This window comes from Sciurus carolinensis, chromosome 15 (genome assembly GCF_902686445.1).
Source record: "Sciurus carolinensis chromosome 15, mSciCar1.2, whole genome shotgun sequence".
NCBI lineage: Eukaryota > Metazoa > Chordata > Mammalia > Rodentia > Sciuridae > Sciurus > Sciurus carolinensis.
This window is the reverse complement of record NC_062227.1, coordinates 69,358,108-69,377,492: the sequence shown is the minus strand read 5'-3', so window position 1 is coordinate 69,377,492 and position 19,385 is coordinate 69,358,108. Positions and strand designations below refer to the sequence as shown.

The following is a 19,385-nucleotide window of genomic DNA, read 5'->3' as shown; positions in this document are numbered from 1 at the left end:
AGTCATAGAACTCATCTTATTCTGAAATTTGAGAGAGTTAGAGCAAGATGGAAACAGGGAGAAGTTGCAAAATGGAGCAGAAATATCTGCTTCTCTAAAGGGCTGTCAACAAATGTGTCCTAAAAGTCATTTTTTTAAATTGGATATGCAATTAGTTTAGTATTAAAAATCCCAGTCATACAAAATCAGTTCCAGAAAATTAAAAAGTTGAACATGCTTCTCAACACATTCTGTGAGCCCAGAATTACCCCAAAACCACAACCAGGAAGAGACATGAAAGGAAGGGAGGGAGGGAGAGAAGGAAGGAAGGAAAAGAGAGAGAGAGGGAGGGAAAGGAAGGAAAGAGAAGGGGAGCAGAGGGAGGGGAAGGGAGGAAGAAAAAGAAAAAGAACCGCACAGACCAATGTCCCCCATGAACACAGTTGAAAAATTCTAAAAGCAGTTTAACGAACTTAACCCTATATTGTATAAAGTGGGAGAAGCACCACGATGAAGTGGGATTTATCCCAGTGGTAGAAGGTCACTTTTAACATTCAGAATGTAATCACAAATATTAACAACCTAAGAAAACAAAACCATATGATCATTCCAAAGACACAGAAAGGCGATCCGACAAATCCAACATCTATCTCTTATTTTAAGAAAACAAACAAATAAAAACCCCGTTGAGCAAAGGAGAAATGGAGAGACTCTTCTTCAACCTAGTAAAGAACAAGTATGAGAAACCTACTGCTAACGTCACCCGTGATGAGGGGAGACCACACGCTTTCCCCTGAAGTCAGGAGCAGGACAAGATGGTCTTCTCCTTCTACTTCTAATCAACAACCAGAAAGTCAAAAAAGAGAAATGAAAAGTATTCAGATGGGAAGGTGAGAAGAAAATTTTTCTTTTTTTAGCAGATAGAGGATCTACAAAAAAAAAAAAAAAAAAAAAAAAAAAAAAACCTGCAGAACTGACTGATTTAAGCAAGTTTGCAGGAAATGAGGTTGAAACACAAAATAACAATTATGTTTCCACAAAGTAGCAACAAATAATGAGGAACCAAGAAGCAATACTATGATAGTTTAAAAGCCTAATATATTTAGAAATAAATCTGACAAAAACTGTAGAACTATTTACTGAAAACTACAAAATGATGCTAAGTTAAAGAATTTAAAATGGAGAAATATATTTTGTTCAGGGCTTTAAAGATTCAATCTTGTTAATGTTAATCCAAATTAATATTTAGTATCCACATAGCCCCAATCAAAATTCCAGCAAACTTTTGTACTAGTGGAAAAACAAGTTCTCAAATTCATAGGGAAATAAAAGCTAAAATAACCAAAACAATTTTAAAATATAATAATCACATTGGAAGACTTACTCGATTTCAAAATGTATTATTAAGCTATAGTAATCAAGAGAGTGTGATACTGGCATTAAGATTGACAAGTAGATCAATGGAATCTGACAAAGTACAAAATTAGAACCGCATACATGATCAAATGATTTTCAACAAATAATGTAAAGGTGATTCAGTGGGAAAAGAACGGTCTTTTCAACATATTGAGTTAATTTAAAAACATAAACTCAAAATGGATCCTAGGCCCAAATAAAAAATTGAATATTATAAATACTTATAAAAGAAACAGATAATTCTTATAAGCTTCCATTAGGCAAAGAGAATCCTTAGATATAACAAGTGTTTTATGTGTGAATTTAAAAAACTAGTAAATTACACTTAGTCAAAATTAAGAACATCTGCTTTTTAAAGGCACTGTTATCAAAGGGTAAGTTCAGAACATAACCTGTGATCAAAACACTTACAAACCACACATCTGACAAAGAATTTGGTATCAGTAACTGGAGCCATCTCAAAATACAGTAGAAAACAACAAAACTATAAAATGTGGGTGATACATTTAAAAAGATATTTTACCAAAGAATATACATGGATGGCAAATGACCACATGAAAATCTGCTGAGCATAATTAATTAGTCATTAGGAAAATGCACACTAAACCCCCAGTGATAGACCACTACATCCTAAATCAGCATCATTGACCATACCAAGTGTTTGCAAGATATAGGGCAACCAAAATGCCCACATGCTTTTTTGAACATGTTAAATGATGCAACCATTCTGGGAAACAATTTGGCAATTCTTAAAATATTAAGCACTCCTTCCACATGACCCAAACCTTCCATTCTGTTTTTCTACACTAAGGAAAGGAAAGTATGGGGCCACAGAAAGATGTGAACATGAGTGTTCACAACTACCTTACCTGTAACAGCCACAACTTTGGGAACAACCTAAATATCCATCAAAATGTAAGTGAGTAAAGGAAGTGTGACCTGTCTATACAATGACATGATACTCAACAACAAAGGGAACTAACTACTATTTATACAATGTGGAAGAATCTTAAACTAGTTGTATTGAGCTACAGGAGACATACAGAAAGAAGGAAGCAATGTATGTTTCCTTGCAAATAAAATTCTGGAAAATGCAACTTAGTCTACAGTGGTGGACAGCAGATCAGTGGTTGCCTGAGGAGTGAGGGTAAGTGATTGGGTGAGTCCACGAGGGGAAGGAGGGAGAGATTCCAAAGGCTCAAGAGGAAATTTGGGGGTGCGATAGATATGTTCACTGTCTGGATTGTGGAGATGGTATCACAGGTGTGTGCATCAGAATTTACCAAAGTGCACACTTTAAATTTGCAAAGTTTATTCTGCACCAGTTATACCTCAGAAAAGGTGTATTTTTATATTGAATGTTGAAGTGAGATCAAAACTCACAGACACACACTTTTCAGTCCCGTGAATTAATTTTTGGCCAAACTCACTTGATTACTGAAATGAATGTAGCTTGAGAATATATTCCATCTTGGTGAGTTCTAAGTAAGATCTGTAATATAAATGGTTCATATAACTATGACTGAATCAAAGATAACCAAGAGTAACCACTGTTTATAGTCCCACTCATAAAATTTAATAAGGGAGGCAGCAGTTAATGCTAGTGTAAGTGATAAGGAGGTATAAATCAGAACAACTTTTTGGAAATCAATTTGGAAGTCTCAAAATGTATCCAATTTTTATCTTGACAGGACCATTCATAGGAATGTTTATTCGAAAATTAACTAAGGATGTGAGCAACTATGAAGGATATTCACAACAGTGTATATATAACATAAATAAGTCAATCTACCCAAATTGTCTAAGTAGATTCACTTATAAAAATATAGCCATACAGTAGAATATTATGCACATCAAATTGATAACTTGTATAGATTCTTATCTTGAGGAAGGCTCATAGTAAAAGTAGAAATAAACTACATAAATTATGATTAACATGCAAAAATTATAAGGTTATATTTATGCCAGGCATAGTAGTGTATACCCATAATTCCAGCTATTGGGGAGGCTGAAACAGGAAGATCTCAAGTTGTAGAACAGCCTGGGAGACTTAGTGAGATGCTGTTTCAAACCAAAAAGATCTGAGGCAGTAGCTCTGTGATAGAGCATCCCTGGGTTCAATCTTTAGTGCCACAAAGAAAAAAAAAAAAAAGGTATTTGCCTTTGTAGACTAGGGAACGATGTGTATCACTAACAACAGTGATTGCTGAGGAACAGGATTATAGATGGCTTAAATGTTTTGTATGCTTTCCTGTAATTTCCAAAGTGCTGTCACAATACAAATTCGTTAGTCAGAGGCTCTTTCTTGAGCCGGGTGTGTGGTTCATGGCTGAGCACACACAATTCATCAAAGGTATGATGGCTTCTAAGAGTTGTTCGGTGTGAAGGTTCCTCTGGCACTTGGTATGAGTCTGAGGGAAGTGAAGGAAGACCACACAGGGCACATTCAGGAGACGTGCCCCCCAGCCCGTCCCAACACTCACTGCCAAACCCCTGCACTTGTACCTGAGGCTTGTGCAAACAAGTGCCCAAAGAGCTGTTTTCATGAGTCCCTGTGAGACACAGGACACCAGGGCCACTGTGTGACTCTGCTGGGGGACAGATGCTCTCTCAGCTGTTAGGGAGACCCTGGGAGGCTTCAGGGTTGACCCTGTAAGCATCACTCCTGGCTTTGTGTGCAGTGGGCCTGTCCCCTGGTTAGCCTGGCCTCAGGGGTGGCAGAGTGTGGTCATCATGGCAATGGAATAGCTCACCAAGGGCTGGATCATGAGTCCCTGAGATGCTCTCAAACGATGCACGAGGACTTTAGGAGAGGGCAGAGACGGCAAGAGTGACCCAACCGGGCAAATCAAGTGTTCCCAGCCCAGCTCCACACACTGAGGCCTCGGTGACCCACTGTCTGCCTTCTGCACAGCACTGGAAACTTCAGCACAAACATTTGCAAACTAACAGGTGCACACACTTTATTTCAGCATTCAAGCCGCTGCACTGATCTGGCCATGTGGAATTTTAACTCAGGCAAGGCAGGCAGAGGGAAAAGGGGGAGCAGGCACAGAAATTGTGCCTTTTTATGGAGAAGAAAACCTGCCACAGAACAAGATGCTCTTGGTTTCGTGGTGCCTGATAAAGAAAAGGAAGGGGTGGTCTGCACAAAATCTCGGTTCTATTCTCGCGCTCCGGGTGTTTCTGACCACTGCAGTGGCTGCAGCGGCCTCGGTCCCCTCCTCGTTGACCTCCACAAAGCACTTATGGGCAACCTTGGACACAGGCACGTTCTTCTTAGTTGACATTCCAGAGAAGTCGGCCTTGGTCTCCTCAAAAGCGTCAGTCATTCCTAAAGCGCGAAGGAAAGACTCCAAGTCGTAGCTCTCCTCCAGCTTTAACCTGGGAAGGAAAACTTGGACTTTCTTTTTGGTCATGTTTTCTGGATCTGTCCAAGCTCTGTATTTTTCATATGTAAGTGCTTCTTCCACCTGGAACAGCAAAGGGTCAAGTCTTAAAATCTAGAGGAACATAGGCTGTGGCCATCACCCTTGTTACCCCTCTCTCCATGGCATGGAACTAAATGGCGAGTTCTTGTCCAACACTATCTTCACATATTTTTCTGGCTGTGAAAACACTAAGTTTCCCTGAAATTCTCATCTTTTCCCTGTCCTATGGATACAAGAGTTGAAGAGATAGAACATATCTTAGAGAAACAGGAAGTATTAATAGAAACAATCTTTGCTAAATTCATTTCAAATATTAAAGATTTTTTTGACATTTTAGAAAAACATAACCAATTAATTATATTCATATCATATTAGTAGAACCAGTTAGCTTCAAATCCTCCAAGACTCATCACTGATTCTACTGATCCATAAAGAAGGAAGGAGGGAGAGCAGGTTCCACTTGCATCACCCTGTCTCTTTGCCAAATGGTACCCAGCTGAGTGCTCCTTTCTAGTGACAGTGATTTTGACTCTGGCTCTATTCCTAAGCTCACTTAAATTTCTTCTTGAGGTGACCATGACAGATCCTTTTTTTTTTTTTCAGTACTGGGGATTGAACTCAGGGGCACTCGACCACAGAGCCACAGTTGCTTAGCACCTTGATGTTGCAGAGGCTGGCTTTGAACTCGAGATCCTCCTGCCTCAGCCTCCCAAGCCTCTGGGATTACAGGCTTGCAGCACCACGCCCGGCAGACAGATCCATTCTTGATTTATGCCTATACCTCTCTGATTCCAGAGTGAAGCTGAGGAAGTTTGGTAGCCCCACCCTTGGGCTCCTGTTCACTGGTATGCTGATCTGGATCGAATCAGCAAGGGTGGAAATATTTACCCGCTGGGACTCAGCAAACTTTGAAAACGAGGGTCACTCCCACCTCTCAGGAAGCTTTACCAACACACAACAGGTCCTGTGCTTCTCACCTTTCAAATTTACTTCTCTCTTCCTGGACTGTTTCTTTTCTATCACGAAAAAATTCCTCTCTCCTCCTATCTAAGGTAAATCCCCACCTGTACTTTAGCCCCTTCCTCTTTGACGTTTGGTCTATTGATCAGTGGCATATGCTCCACCTGAAACCTTGCTAGAAATGCAGTCTCCACTGGATCAACATCTGCATTTTGAAGAGATTCCCCAGGAAATTAATATGCTCATTAATATTTGAGAAACACTGCTCAGTTTGATCCCTACCCTTCTTCCAGGACTTTTTCCCAGGAGTTACTGGATTTTCAGCTAGCCCTGCCCTTTAGAATAAAGAAGAATGCTGTCATAGCTTCATCAGTACTTGTCCACTCTCAGATACATACTTAAAAGAAATGAGCACACGTATTCACCCAAAGACAAGCATGGGGGTTCCCCCAGAACCACTGCAGTTACCCATAGCTGGAAACTCAAATGCCACCTGGCAGATGGACTTGAAGAAATGGGCTCAGCTGGAACCCACAGATACAGACTCGCTGCCCAGGGCTCACCGCGGCGAGGCCAGTGCTGTTATCGGGAAGCAGAATGATCATGCTCAGCTCTTCCTCCGCATAGGGCAGCTCCAGGACCTGGGCGTGCACCTCCTCCACATACCCCAGATTAAATCTGGCTAGCTTAAACATCATCTGCACTGTTTTCTGCTCCTAACAAAAACAGGAAATTAAAATAAGACACTTAAAAATAAGCACAATTTACCAAAATAAGATATATCTCACTCACAGAACTCCTAGGGAAGTGTAAGATAATTATTATTTCCATGCATTTATGCTGTTAGAAATCAAAACTCCATTAGTACATCTTAGTATCAAGCAGAACAGCCTATTGTTCCCCCAGAACAAGTATTACCAGGTGAGAGAGAAGAGTTTGATGAATGTAGAAGGACATAAAACTGTACATTATTTTTGGAAGAAATTGTGTTTGCTCTTTTAAGAAGATCCATGGAGAAGCACTCCCATGGACCTTATAATTAAAAATTATTTCTCTAAGTTAAGAGGAGCATGAACTAATATTCAGCTATGGAGCCGAAGGATCTGGCTAGAAAAGATGTATAGGCCAGAGGGAATTATATTTTTACTCTAAAAGTTGCCCAGTTATATAATTTACTTTATGACTTTGGTTTTCTTGGGGAGTGGACCTTGACAAGATGAATAAGGTCAGGCATTTTAAAAGCTTGCTTTAAATATATGCTTACTTTCATATCTTTGGGCAATAGGCTGTTATCAGGAGGTCAATTTAATGAAGGTCAGATACCAAGCTAATAAGTATTGACCCCAGCCATTACAACATTTAAAGGGGGAGGCAGAAAATTGTTTTTAAAGTTAGCTTTAATATCTGCTGACACTTTTTTCTTTTGTTCAGAACGGTACAGTCTTGAATTCCAAGACCATAAATATGAATATCTGCCACTGACTTTGCAAAAAGGTACCCTAAGTAAATACAGGCGGTGACAGCATAAGCCCAGTGCAATTCCCAGCTTAGAAGAGATTTTCCTCCAACCAAAATCATCTGATCGGAAATGGAAGGTGCACTTGACTAAGTATGTAAAAACAAAACCGTCAATACAATTAATTTTGGCTTTTCTCCATACTCCAATTAAAGATATATAGGAGGTATTAAATTTGTTGTGAAATGGACCAAGATGGCATGAAATAAGTGATTCATGTTTCCATTTGTCATCTACTTTAAGGAGGTAGCAGTGCATCAGAAAACATCTCCCACCTGGTTGGTTTTAAAGAGCATTCCCCTTGTGTGCTTTCTGTCGAATTGCTCGTTCCACTTTCCTTTGAAGTACAGGGCATTCACCAGGACCAACTTAGTCAGTGAACCGACTGTCCCAGGACCCAGCACCTCTGCAATCTTACCTGTGAAAAATACAAGAGAAGTTTATAGCGATCTGGGAGGTCATAAGCACTCTTCTTCAACCCCCTTGACATATGAGGCCCAGGCTCAGTGGAGAGCCAGGCCGGGTCTGTCCTTCTCACACAGCGTAGCGTTTATCCATAACCAACAATCTTGACATTTGTAGGGTAACTTAGGTTTTGCTCTCAGTTTATAGGTGCAGAAATTCAGGATCAGAGCATTTGCTCTATTTTGTACCAAGTTCACACAGGTGGCAAGTGAGTGAGCTAAGAAGATAACCCAAGAGTTTCCACTTTCACTGGGGGCTGTGGACGCTGGCCCTGTAAGATCTCAACATCATCATTGAGATAATGCATCAGTATTGCCATCTTTGGCAGGAAAAGTCTTTGCCCTGTGCATCGTGGGATGTTTATTCAACAGTATTTTCCTCAATTGTGACAACTGAAAATGTCTTCAGTCATGGTCAAGTGTCTCCTGGAGGGAAAACCAACCTGGTGGACAACCACTGCTCTGTGCCAACCTTCAAATCTCCCAAAGGACAGGAAATACACGCCTGTAAGTGGGAGAAGTTGGGCCACCTCAGAGGAGTGAATGGAACAGAGGCATTGGGGGAGAGAAGACAGGGACTCAAGTTGAGCTGTCCCAATGAGAGAGGGGATCCCCAGGGCCCCTCCAGCTCTCAAACATGGAGGTGGTCAGCCTCAGGGGACTGATGGCACAAGGATAGCAGGCGTGGAGAAACTTCTTGGGCGACTAAGTACTGCTAGGTCAACTGGAGAGCAAGAGCCCGCTGGACAGATGAGGGGAAAAGTCTCCCACACTAACTGTGATACTGGCTCTCAGCAAAATCATGGGCACCCCTGCGGTGTGGCCTGGAGTGGGTATGCCAAAGACTGGGTGGGCAAAATGCTGGGTGGTGGGCTGGCACCCGAAGAAATAAGTGACTTCGTTCCCCCTTTTAGAATGTTCTGAATTTCTTGCTAGGTAGGCCTGGAGGTGGGGGAGGGCAGTTAAAAGTGTGCCCTCTTTTTCTCTCTATCCAAGTCCAGAACGGACAGAAACATTTCTGGTGAGATGGAACGATAGCTGGACAGGGGACACTGCCAGCTCCACTTTAGTGGCACCTCAAGAACCTGAAGAAAATTTCGAAAAGGTCAAGCTCAGAAAACAAGCGTGGCTACAGTTAAGTAAGCAGAGAGAGAGGGGGCTGGGGTCAAACTGGTTCAGTCACCCCAGGGAGACCCTGTCACACTGGGACCCACGTCTCTAGGCTGCAACCTTACTGAATGTCCTTCTGCCTCAGCTCATGGCCAGGGTCTCCCTGAGAGAAGATAAACAGGCCCCCCAAGGAAGCATTTATTGGGGATTTATCAGCACAATGCAGAGCAGGGAGTCTGAAATTCCAACTTTGAGTTTATTTTATTTTTTTTAACCCTACTTTGTGATCTGATAAGCCCAAGAGAAATGACAGAGACGCATCACTGGCCTGAAAACCCAGAAAACACACACAGAGGCCTCTAGTAACTGGGTCATGGCGGCAGCACCCTGGAGGTCCTGTCCCGCCCACCTCCGCCCCCTTCCATGGTAACTCCAGGCCCACCTAAATCAAAGCCTCCTACCTTCAGTCTTCTCCGACACCCAGTCATTAATGTGCTTCCTGCACTCTTCAGTATCTTGAGCAAAGGAGAGCTCCTCCAGCTCTGCCTGATAGAACTTCTGACAGGATTCCTTGAACGTCTACGACACACAACGCGGAGTTTGACCTGATTCAACAAAGGTTCCCACAACTGTAAAAGCATTTTTTCCCTCTTAACATGCTCGTATCGTACGTGGCTCCAGAGGGCATGCGCTACTTTAAGATGCAGGTACCATAAACGTGTGGACCCCTACTCTGCGCCTGGCTCTCTGCTAGGTGCTCGACACCGGGTGAAGACTTGGTGTCTGATGAGGGGGCCCACAAGCCTGATGAGAGAGAGTCCAGACACAAACATTTACAAGATGTGAAGACGGCCACCACCCATACACGAAACCGCCCGGGAACGTCCCTGTCAAATACCCTGCACTGACTTTGATTTTCTGTTTCCCCCAGTAGGCAGTCCAACTCTGCATTTCTGTATTGCCAGTAACAACCACAGTGTTTGAATGATTGAGAGGAACGAGATTGTCAAGAAATCTAATGAATCAGCATTTTAGATCTGGGACACTGTGGTTGATTGGAATATGGAACAAGGAAAGTCCTCTGGAAGAGGGGTATGCTAGATTCAGATCCCAGTGTGTGTGCACGTGAGCAAATGAGTGTGAACATGTGCATGCATGTGTGTGTGCATAAATGTGTATGCAAGTATAAATATTTGTGTGTCCATGTGAGTGCGTCTGTATGTTTGTGCATTTCAGGGAATTTAAATATAAGCTGGGGTCAAATCAGGAAAGGCTTATTCCCAATACGTTAATGCCCCGATCACTCCCCCCACAAATAGCTGTTTTTAGATACAATATGCCTAGCAGCTAGCTCCCATCCTTTACCCATTCCTGATCTCAAATATTTTAGTAGCCAAACAATTGAAAAAGGTGAAGGTTGGTGCCCTATGTCCCCAATATTCAAAGATCAAACTGATGTTCATAAATGAACGTTGATTCACCAGAAGATTTCTGAGATCCAGAATCACCTCCAGTGAAAGGTGAGTCCAGAGAAGACAATTTCTGGGTGACATTACCAAACCACAGCCAGGACCCAGATGTATCTGAATCTTGGATAAAAACGCTCGGAACTCCCAGTCAATCAGATGGCCACGCTTGCCCTGATTGTTTTATTAATCTCAAGGCAACTTCACTTGCATATTCCGTGGCATAATTTTTTGGAGCTCACTTATTGTGATATGTCATACTCTGAGTAGACTAGGGAATTCTAAAATCAAATGCTGAGTGTGAACAGATTTTCACTTTAGAAAAGACTATTCTGTCAGTGGTGTGGATTTATGAGACAAACAAAAGGGCCAGGTAAGACTTGGAAGGTCAGTCAAGAGGAGTGGTTTTAATGTGGAAGATACAGTAAATCCGAACCTAAGCATCACCAGTGGTGATTGAGAAAGGGAGCAAATTTAAGAGACCTTGAGAGGCCATCTCAGCAGAAATCAGCTCAATGAAGAGAGGTGGAACTGACCGTGGGGGAGCTTCGTACAGCACACAGGATGATACCATCTCTCAGAGATACGGAATCAAGAGGGAGAAGATGTCTGGGTACAGGAGGAAGTACTGACTCTGGCTTCAGGGAGGGATGTATCAGAAGCAATTTTAAAAGGACATAATCCAGAAGCATGGTGGATTATACATGGTGGCATAAAATAAAGTTCAGAATTATAACTGCAGACATATAAGTCTATGCTGGGGATTGAATTCAGGGGCACTCAACCACTGCGCCACATCCCCAGCCCTGTTTTTGTATTTTATTTGGAGACGGGGTCACACTGAGTTGCTTAGCGCCACACCATTGCTGAGTCTGGCTTTGAACTCTTGATCCTCCTGCCTCAGCCTCTCGAGCCACTGGGATTACAGGCATGTGCCACCGCACCCAGCTCTAAGCGCATTTATAAGGAGGTAGAGTCCTTCATTCTCTGCTCTTCTGTAGTTTCTTATTTTCAAATTGCTTTCATCAATGTGTGAGTACTACTTACTGAAAGGAAACCACACGTTTTTTCTCCAAAGAGTCGGCTGGCAGTTTTAAGCACGTACTGAGTGCCAGGTTTGTTGACTTCAGTGAGAAGTGACTGGAAACCTTGGTGAATGTCTCCATCTCTGTTCAAATAGAGAGCCTGGGAGGAGAAAGGAACACCTACATTTAACATGGCAATATACTGCCCCAAAGAGCTATTTCCAAACAAAGTTATGGACTGAGCATTACACAGGTCTCTTTCTTAATTGCTCTAATTGCGCAGGGACTTCAACTTGTCACTATTGACATGTGGAGCCTGGGAACTTTGTTATAGGACTGTTCTGTGCTTCCTAGCATGTTTTTGCAACATTTCTGGCCTCTGCCCACTAGAGGGCAGTAGCATCTCTACACTAAGAAAAACTAAAACTCTTGTCCTAGGGAGGCAAATTGCCTGCCTGGATGGGAGCCACTGGTGTAGAAGATTTGTCCGTGCCAGGAAAGAAGCATGCATTAACAAGGAAGGAAGTAGAACAGAAAAAAATAGGTAGCTGGGGTGAATTTAATATGACTCAGGGAATGCAAAAAGGAGTAGGAAAAAAAAAATGTTTCCTCTGCAATTCTATGGCAGTTCTCCAGATTAGACTGATTTACAAGTCAAGTCACAGTGATACGCAAGGGTTTCCTGAGTCTCCCAATCACCCCAGTTCAAAGCCTCCCTCCCACAGAGAGTTGAAACAATCAATGTTGGATCTCAACTGGGGTCTCAACTACATACACCCCTGATATGAGTGGCAAAGGAACACCCATATGAGAATTTTCTGGGATGTTTTCACCACTTGGTGGGAAGATGTCCCTGAAGTATCAGCCAACACCTTGTTCATAGATTTAGGGTGTCCATAACCATTCAGGACCAATCAGCTTATACATTCCCTCTAAATAACCCCAGAAGATCTAAATCCAGATTTATTCTACTATGCATAAGCATATACTAAGAATAACCCATTTAATAAGAAGTCCATTTACACAACTGTACTACTATTTAAAACATAATATTATCAAAAGTTTAAAATATGAAATTATTTGCCTTTGTAGGACACAATTATAATTGACCTTATTTATCAAAAGATGTGATTTCACTAGAATGTTTGATCATTCTATCTAAAGTAAATAAACTGTATGACTTGATTTCTCCCATACACATCAGAGGATATGACCCACCCTACTCAATTCAGCTTTTTCCAGTGTCTGCCTGAGTAGGCATCACCCCAGGGACCTCTGCCCGCCTACCAGCTACCCGTTTCCACAGGTGGAGTGAGAGTAAGAAAGAACAATTGTATGTGAGGGGGAAAAAAAAAAACTCTATTTTGTTATTTTGTATTTTCCAGCAGGCACGCATACCTGGGACATCTGCACTGAGGTGTCTCCTTTTGCCCCCAGGAAGACCATGGCCAGGGCAGAGGAGATGCTCAGCGGGGAGAAGAATACATTCCGCGAGTTGTCCTCTTCACCCAGCATTTTGAGTAAGGTGATGGCAAAAGTGCCATTTGCGTCACTGATATCATCCATCAGGAAGGTCTGAACCAAATGCAGAACAGAGGCACATCAACCAAACCCTCCTGAAGTCACACTGCCATCCATGCGCCCTCTGCAGACACTAGGTGTGCTAGGTGAATAACTGCAGCCCAAGATGCCTGAGCCCATGACGACCTCCTCTTACCTGGCAATAGGAACTTGGCAAATGTGATTTAATTGAGGATTCTGGATGTGGAGATTATCCTGGCTCAGACAGGTGAGTTGAGAGGAATCGCAGGGTTTTTATAAGAAGGAGTCAGGAGGATCAGCGTCAGAGATGAGACCTGAGGACAGGAGCAGCAGTCAGAGTGACGCAAGTCCACTGAGCAAGGAATGCAGCTGCCTCCAGAAGACGGAGAGGAAGGGGACAGATATCCCTGGGGCCTCCAGGAGGAGGGAGGGAGGGGAGAAGGAAGGGGAGAAGGGAAGGGAAGAAGAAAGTCAGGAAGGAAGGAAACAGCTCTGCGGCACCATTTTGGATTTATGACCTTTAGAACAATAAGATAATAAATTCATGTTGTTGTGGCCACTAACTTTGTAGGAAGGTGTTCTAGTGCCAATAGAAGACTAAGACACTATGGTGTGTGTGTTGGGGACAGGGGGCGTGTTCGTGTTTTCCATGAAATAGCCAATAGTGAGTGGCCCTTTCTCACTGGTACCATCCTTCAAAACAGGGCTGGGACACCCTCCAAGACCTGTGTGGTCCCTCCCTCCATGTAACAATGGTCAACAGGGGTCCTTGCGGGGCACTGCTCTCAGTGTTCCAGTGTGTCATCTTGCTGTGCCTGCCCTCTGATTCCAGAGCCTGAACCTTCATCAGTGCACAAATCCCCCTATGCCTGCTGCTTCTCTTCCAGTTCGTGGTCTCCAGCGAAATATACACAGAATCTTCTAAGAATCAAATATCTCCTTGTGAATAAAAATTGCATTTCTGTCATCATGTCTTGTGGAAATGGCTAGGTAAATTTCACCAAATTTGGAGGGTGTGTTTGGAATAACTGGACTTATAACAATGAACTACTGGGAAGATGAAAAATTTACTTTGAATCTGGGAGAGTTCAGAAAGATTCACTATTTTCCACAAGAGTTTTTAAAACTGAGTAGAGAAAGAACAGAACATAAAGAACTCAAATAAAATATAATATTATGTAATGTGAAAATATCATAATAAAATATTATATATAATAAGGAGATTTTTATAGACACACAATATGAAGCCCAAATCTCAAGTCATTGGGCAAACTGTACATTAGATATACTGATTTGGGATCTGTCTTGGCCAAGCTGACCTTAATGTTCCCCTCAGCTTGACTAAACAGTAATTAAGCTAAACTTGATTAAATAAGCACACTAGCCAATCCCCTTTCGCCTCTGGTCCCTAACATTCCTTAAAGAATTTGCTTTAGACAATCTGTAATTGTGCATCCTGTTAAGAGTTTCTTGGTTGTATGGAGGACTGACTTTCGCAAGGACCAGGATCCATCCCTTTGAAATGCAACCATTAGTGAAGGCAGGAGCCATATTCTGTGAAAGGCAGGAACCTAACTAAGTCAGGCACCTTACTCCAAAGGACAAAAACTTACTACTGGTTATTATTAGTTATTACAATTTCAGAATATTATTGTGTCCGGCATGGTTAATTTCTATTGAACCTTATCAAAATCTGGGCTATTCCATGAGATATCAAGTTCGTCCACTTGTCTCATTTCTCCTGAACTTCTTTGTTCTTACAACTAAGGAGAGTTTGGAAAAGGAAAGAACAAATCATGGCCCATGATCTCAGAACTCTACCAGCTTTCTTTTCCTGTTATACTATCCTTTTTTACATATGCATGTTTGTTTTTTACTCAAAAAAAATTTAAATCAAACAAGAAAATTAAGTCCCAGTTTGGAAGGTTAGCAGATAAGCAAAATGAAAAATACTGGAAGGTCCACCTGGAGATCCGAATCATCACAGGCACGTTCGTGTCTCTAACAGATGGGTCATCACTGGACCAAGAGGTGCCCTGGGTAGTAGCTTTGAACTTACTCCATTGGGACAGATCTTGCAGGTCTTCTGGGTCTCAGGGGCACAGAAAAAGGGGATCTAGGTGGGCGGTTCTGGGGGAAGGAGAAGAAGACCAGGTCACAGAGCATTTATACCAAAGCATCTCTAAGCTTCTCCTAAAGTATTTTTAAGAGGGATGTCTCCGGTTTTTTTTAAAGTGTGGTTGTAAGTTAGAAAGCGTAAGGTAACACTCTGTTAAGCAACAGCCCAAACCAGTACTGAGTTTTCAAGTCTGAAATAAACAGGTGAAAATGTCAACCAAGAACAGACAACGTGGCGTCCTGTGCACAACGGTGCTCTGTAGTCAGCAGGCCATTTATTGGAGAACACAAGGTCACCATTCCTCGCTGTTCTGCCATCAAGAAACTCCTGGGCACTCACGGTGAGGGCTGCAGAGTGGGGGAGGTGGTGCTGCTGCTGTGGGCAAGCCCCCAGCAAAGCAGCGTCCAGCCCCTCAGGGCCACCTCCAGCCCCGCACAGCCTCGCTTACACTTGATGACGCTTCAGAAATGAGGAGGCGGGAAGCAGTATTCTCACCGTGTAACACTGTGCCCACCAGCCATTGGCATCCAACGAATGGAAAGAGGAGAGAATTAGGTAAACTGAATGTGATAGAAATAAATTTGAACTTCATCCTACCTTAGCATGAGAGCTTTGGACTCAAGGTGAGGCAATCAAGATCTCAGGTTGGTGACTGTGTATGCATGCATGTATATATGTGTGTGTGTGATCATCTCGTTGAACAGGAAAAGGAAATGAATTAAACTATTGCAACAATCTCAAGTTTACATTTTAATTGCTCCTAATTATAAACTCCTACTAATTTTTTTTTTTTTTTTTTTTTTGCTTTGTCCTCATGATTCATTATCTGGTTGCTGAAGTAGCTTTGTCTCAGTCTTCACTGAAAACAAGCTTATGTATTTATTCATTATACCATCTTACATTTGAATAGACTTCATAGTCAATAATATATAGCCCTCCATATAGGTGCTGGTTTCAACTGATCTTATTTGATTCTACAACCATGTGACATAAATAGGACATGTATTGCTCCCCAAGTTTTATAGAGGCAGAGACCAAGACTCACAGTCCAACGTTCTTCCCTGTTTTACCTAGAGAAATTTTTCTTTATTTATAATTTTAGTTTTCTTTTTTTTTAATTGTAAACAAATGGGGTACAACTTGTTTCTCTGATAAACTCCTACTTCTGGTTTCTTCCATCTTTCCTCTTTCTTCATCGCAATTCCTCACCTCCATTCCTTCTTAACATCCAGGTGCTGGTCAGTAGTACAGCATTTCCCATCCATCTCTACCCCATAGCAGTCACAGACATACTGGCTCACCCACACACAAGTGCATGGTCCTGCTCGTGCCAACAGGTAGGCAGGTGCAGGGGCCAGGTAGCAGACTCACTTTCCTCCTCTTTTTTGGGGGTTCCAATCTCATCTGTACACTAAAGCTTTTGAAAAGGGTTGGAAACTGAAAAAAAAATGGACCTTTCCCAATACATCTAAAAGGAAGTTAATTTCAATATAATGCAAAATATTAGTCTTAAGTGCAAGTGCTACAATTAGACGGTCACAAAAACACAGCAAGGAAAAGTTTTGATTCTCAGTCAATAAAGTACACTGATATTAAGCTAGTTTTCCTTTCATAGCTGAACAAATGACAAGGATAATTACGTACTATCTACAGAAAACACAGGAAAAATGGCAGTAGACTCAGAAATAAGCCTTCTGCTTCTAAGTATGTGACATGGTTGTCCTCCTGGGACCCTTGAACACTGGAACTCTGCTCTCACAAACCCCTCCCCATCCACACATCCCACAGTGCTTGAATTCAAAAAGCACTTACATAGAAGCACCCTTGCATTCTTCGGGGGAAGGAAAAGAAACATAAAGGCAATACTCCCTGACCAGGAGCTCACAACTGAGAGGAGACACCCATACAGAAATGCAGGACTTGAAGTTGTCCATGTGCTCTCTAACTGGAAAAGTTTCCAAGTGCTTTTTGTCCCAAAAAGTGGAACAAATTCTTTATGGAAGCCTAGGAAGATTTGCAGAGAAGCTGTTCCGGATAATTGGGCAGTCGTTCTGTAGGTGGTAGAAAGGGGGATGTTGGGCTCCAAGGGTTGTAGGTGTGAAGAATGTGCAAGAAGAGCAGGGTTGTGTGGGTCCCAAAGAAGTGGATCTGCTGTGATAAAGGGAGGTGAGGCAAGGTGGACCTCCAGGCTGGGTTCAGAGTCTGAACTGGAGCTAGGGTCCGGAAAGCCACGCATGGTTTTTAAACAAATATCTTAAGGAGTAGGATGGGGTTTTAGAAAAATGACATGGCTCAATATTGAGTGTGGAAAAGGACAGGGGAACCTGGAAGACCACTACCACAGACCAGCGACTCCTGGTGAGGAGGAAACACCTATGCTGGAGAAGTGAGAGATGGAAGTACCAGCAGAGTGACTGTGCACAAAGGGAGGCGGAGCAGGAGGAGGCTAGGAGCATTTTGAGGTTCCCCACTGTTGCATTCATAGGAAGCTTACATGAGGAGACACCCTGGAATGGGGACAGCAATACATTCCACTGCAGAGGTGGGGAGCCTGCCATAGCAACTGGACCTGTAACAAGGACAGCCAGGGATGTTTGGACATACAGGTAGGACACGGTGAGAGGAGGCTGTGGTGCAAGAGGCTGGGAGTCACCAACATCCTGATTCCAGGAGTCTATGTGAATGGATGAAATTACTCCAAACTTGGTTAGTGGAGACACGAGAGGGCAAATTCACTTAATTATTTAATGGAAGGGGGGTCCGATATTTAAAGGTAGAAAAAAGAGACTGTGACCCAGCAATCAGGGATGCACCAGGAGAACTGGGAGGTGTGTCTGTGGGTGCTCCAGAACCGACAGCATCACTACACACAGCCTACTCCTAGTGGGAAGCCGGGAAGCTGCAGAGGAGGGAAAAGCAGCCTTTGGTCTCTGAGCACAGGAGTGGGGCAGAGCTAAAGGCTGAAGAGCGGCGTCCGGCAAGTGAGGAACTAACTGAAGTAACTAAAGGACTACTGAGGCTACTACCTAGGGGGAGGCAGGTGAAGAAGGATTGGGGCATGCGGTACCGGGGCTGGAACTCAGCGGTAAAGCGCTTGCCTGGTGTGCTGGTATGCACGAGGCACGAGTTCCATCCCCAATAAGTTTTTTTCAAGTAGAAGGGAAGTAATAAAGAAGATGAAAGATGGAAGGGTGGGAGGCAAGGAAGAAGGGAAGGATGGTACAACCTTTAAGTTGTAGGGCGGAGGAGACAGGCGTTTGTGCTGGAGATAGCACGGACCCAGCACCTCCCTGGAGCTGGCCCAAGGCGCCACAAAAACTGCAGGGACGCTCCCAGTCTGCGCGTAGTCCTGTGCGCGCCCGCGGCTCCTCCCACGCCTGCTGTCCCCGCCCACCCGGCCTGGGCCCAACGCCACCACTTGTGTCCCGCGCCACTCCCCGCCGCTGGCAAATCGCAGACCACCGCGTCAGCAGGAGAGGGTGGGGACACGACACTCCGGGAACAAGCAGGTGACCCGGGGCGGGTCTGCGCCCTGCGATCCCCTTGCCCGAGTTCCAGGCTCTCGGCCTCCGCCCAGCCTCAGGTTAGAGCCCGGCAGCGCGGACGCGGGTCTGCGGACCCCGGCGCGGCTGGTGCCAGGCGGACCCCTGCTGCTCCGCAGCCCGCTTCCCGGTTCCCTCCCGCCATCGATCTCCTGGAGCTGTCCTTTTCCCCATCCCTGCTCTCCCTTCGTCCCCTACCCAACTCCCACGGTCCACCGGACTCCAGGGCGTAAGGACTAGGGAAACCTGAGGATCGGAGCGCCTCCCCAGCCCGGTACCTTCGAGATTCCTGCTGCCGCTGCGGCTGCTGCTCCTACTGTGCCTGCTTTGTGGATGCTTCCCGTCCGCCTTGATCAGGGGCAAGGCTTCCGGCCCATGACTCAGAACCGATTGCATGTTGCTCAGGCCTGTGCAATCTGCCTCCGAAGGCCCCGTGCGGGACCCGGGGAGGAGCCCGCTCCGCCGGTCCCAGGCCTCGCAGATGGCTAGGGCGGTGTGGGGGGCCTGGTGCTGGGAGGGTGGCGGTGGAAGTCTTCTTCCAGCAGAGGATTGGTTTGTTTTCATGAGTTAGTACCTGCAGTATTAGTGTTTAGTGTGTGTATGCAAGAGTTAGAACTTAACTTTGAAAGTCAACCAAAACAAAACCAGAAGTTGAATTTGCTAGTCAGTGGGTTCCAAACTGGCCCAAAACACATCAACACAATGTTTGACACACACCTGATGGTTCTTCATGAATTTGAAAGTGATAATGTGCTTACTATTAATAGTATAAATGCTATAAGACACATAAACAGAAATTTAAAGCAATGAGAAAG

At 43.8% G+C, this 19,385-nt stretch overlaps 1 protein-coding gene across 10 annotated transcripts; it reads right to left on the bottom strand.

Annotated features, from left to right (window-relative positions):
• Window positions 1-1,301: 1,301 nt before the first annotated feature.
• Window positions 1,302-18,996, bottom strand: Serpinb8 (serpin family B member 8). 10 transcript variants are annotated; one of them, XM_047526822.1, is made up of 9 exons: window positions 18,849-18,915; window positions 14,969-15,039; window positions 13,085-13,223; window positions 12,766-12,942; window positions 11,390-11,527; window positions 9,338-9,455; window positions 7,578-7,720; window positions 6,350-6,502; window positions 1,302-4,868 (listed from the first exon to the last, which is right to left on the bottom strand). In XM_047526822.1, exons 4-9 carry the CDS (start codon window positions 12,931-12,933, stop codon window positions 4,464-4,466), a joined length of 1,125 nt encoding a protein of 374 aa, XP_047382778.1. In that variant the 5' UTR covers window positions 12,934-12,942; window positions 13,085-13,223; window positions 14,969-15,039; window positions 18,849-18,915; the 3' UTR covers window positions 1,302-4,463. The 10 variants fall into 10 exon arrangements, with proteins under 10 accessions (XP_047382778.1, XP_047382780.1, XP_047382782.1 ...); XM_047526824.1 differs by lacking the exon at window positions 14,969-15,039 and having other exon boundaries at window positions 18,849-18,984; XM_047526826.1 differs by lacking the exon at window positions 13,085-13,223 and having other exon boundaries at window positions 18,849-18,927.
• Between the last annotated feature and the right edge of the window lie 389 nt (window positions 18,997-19,385).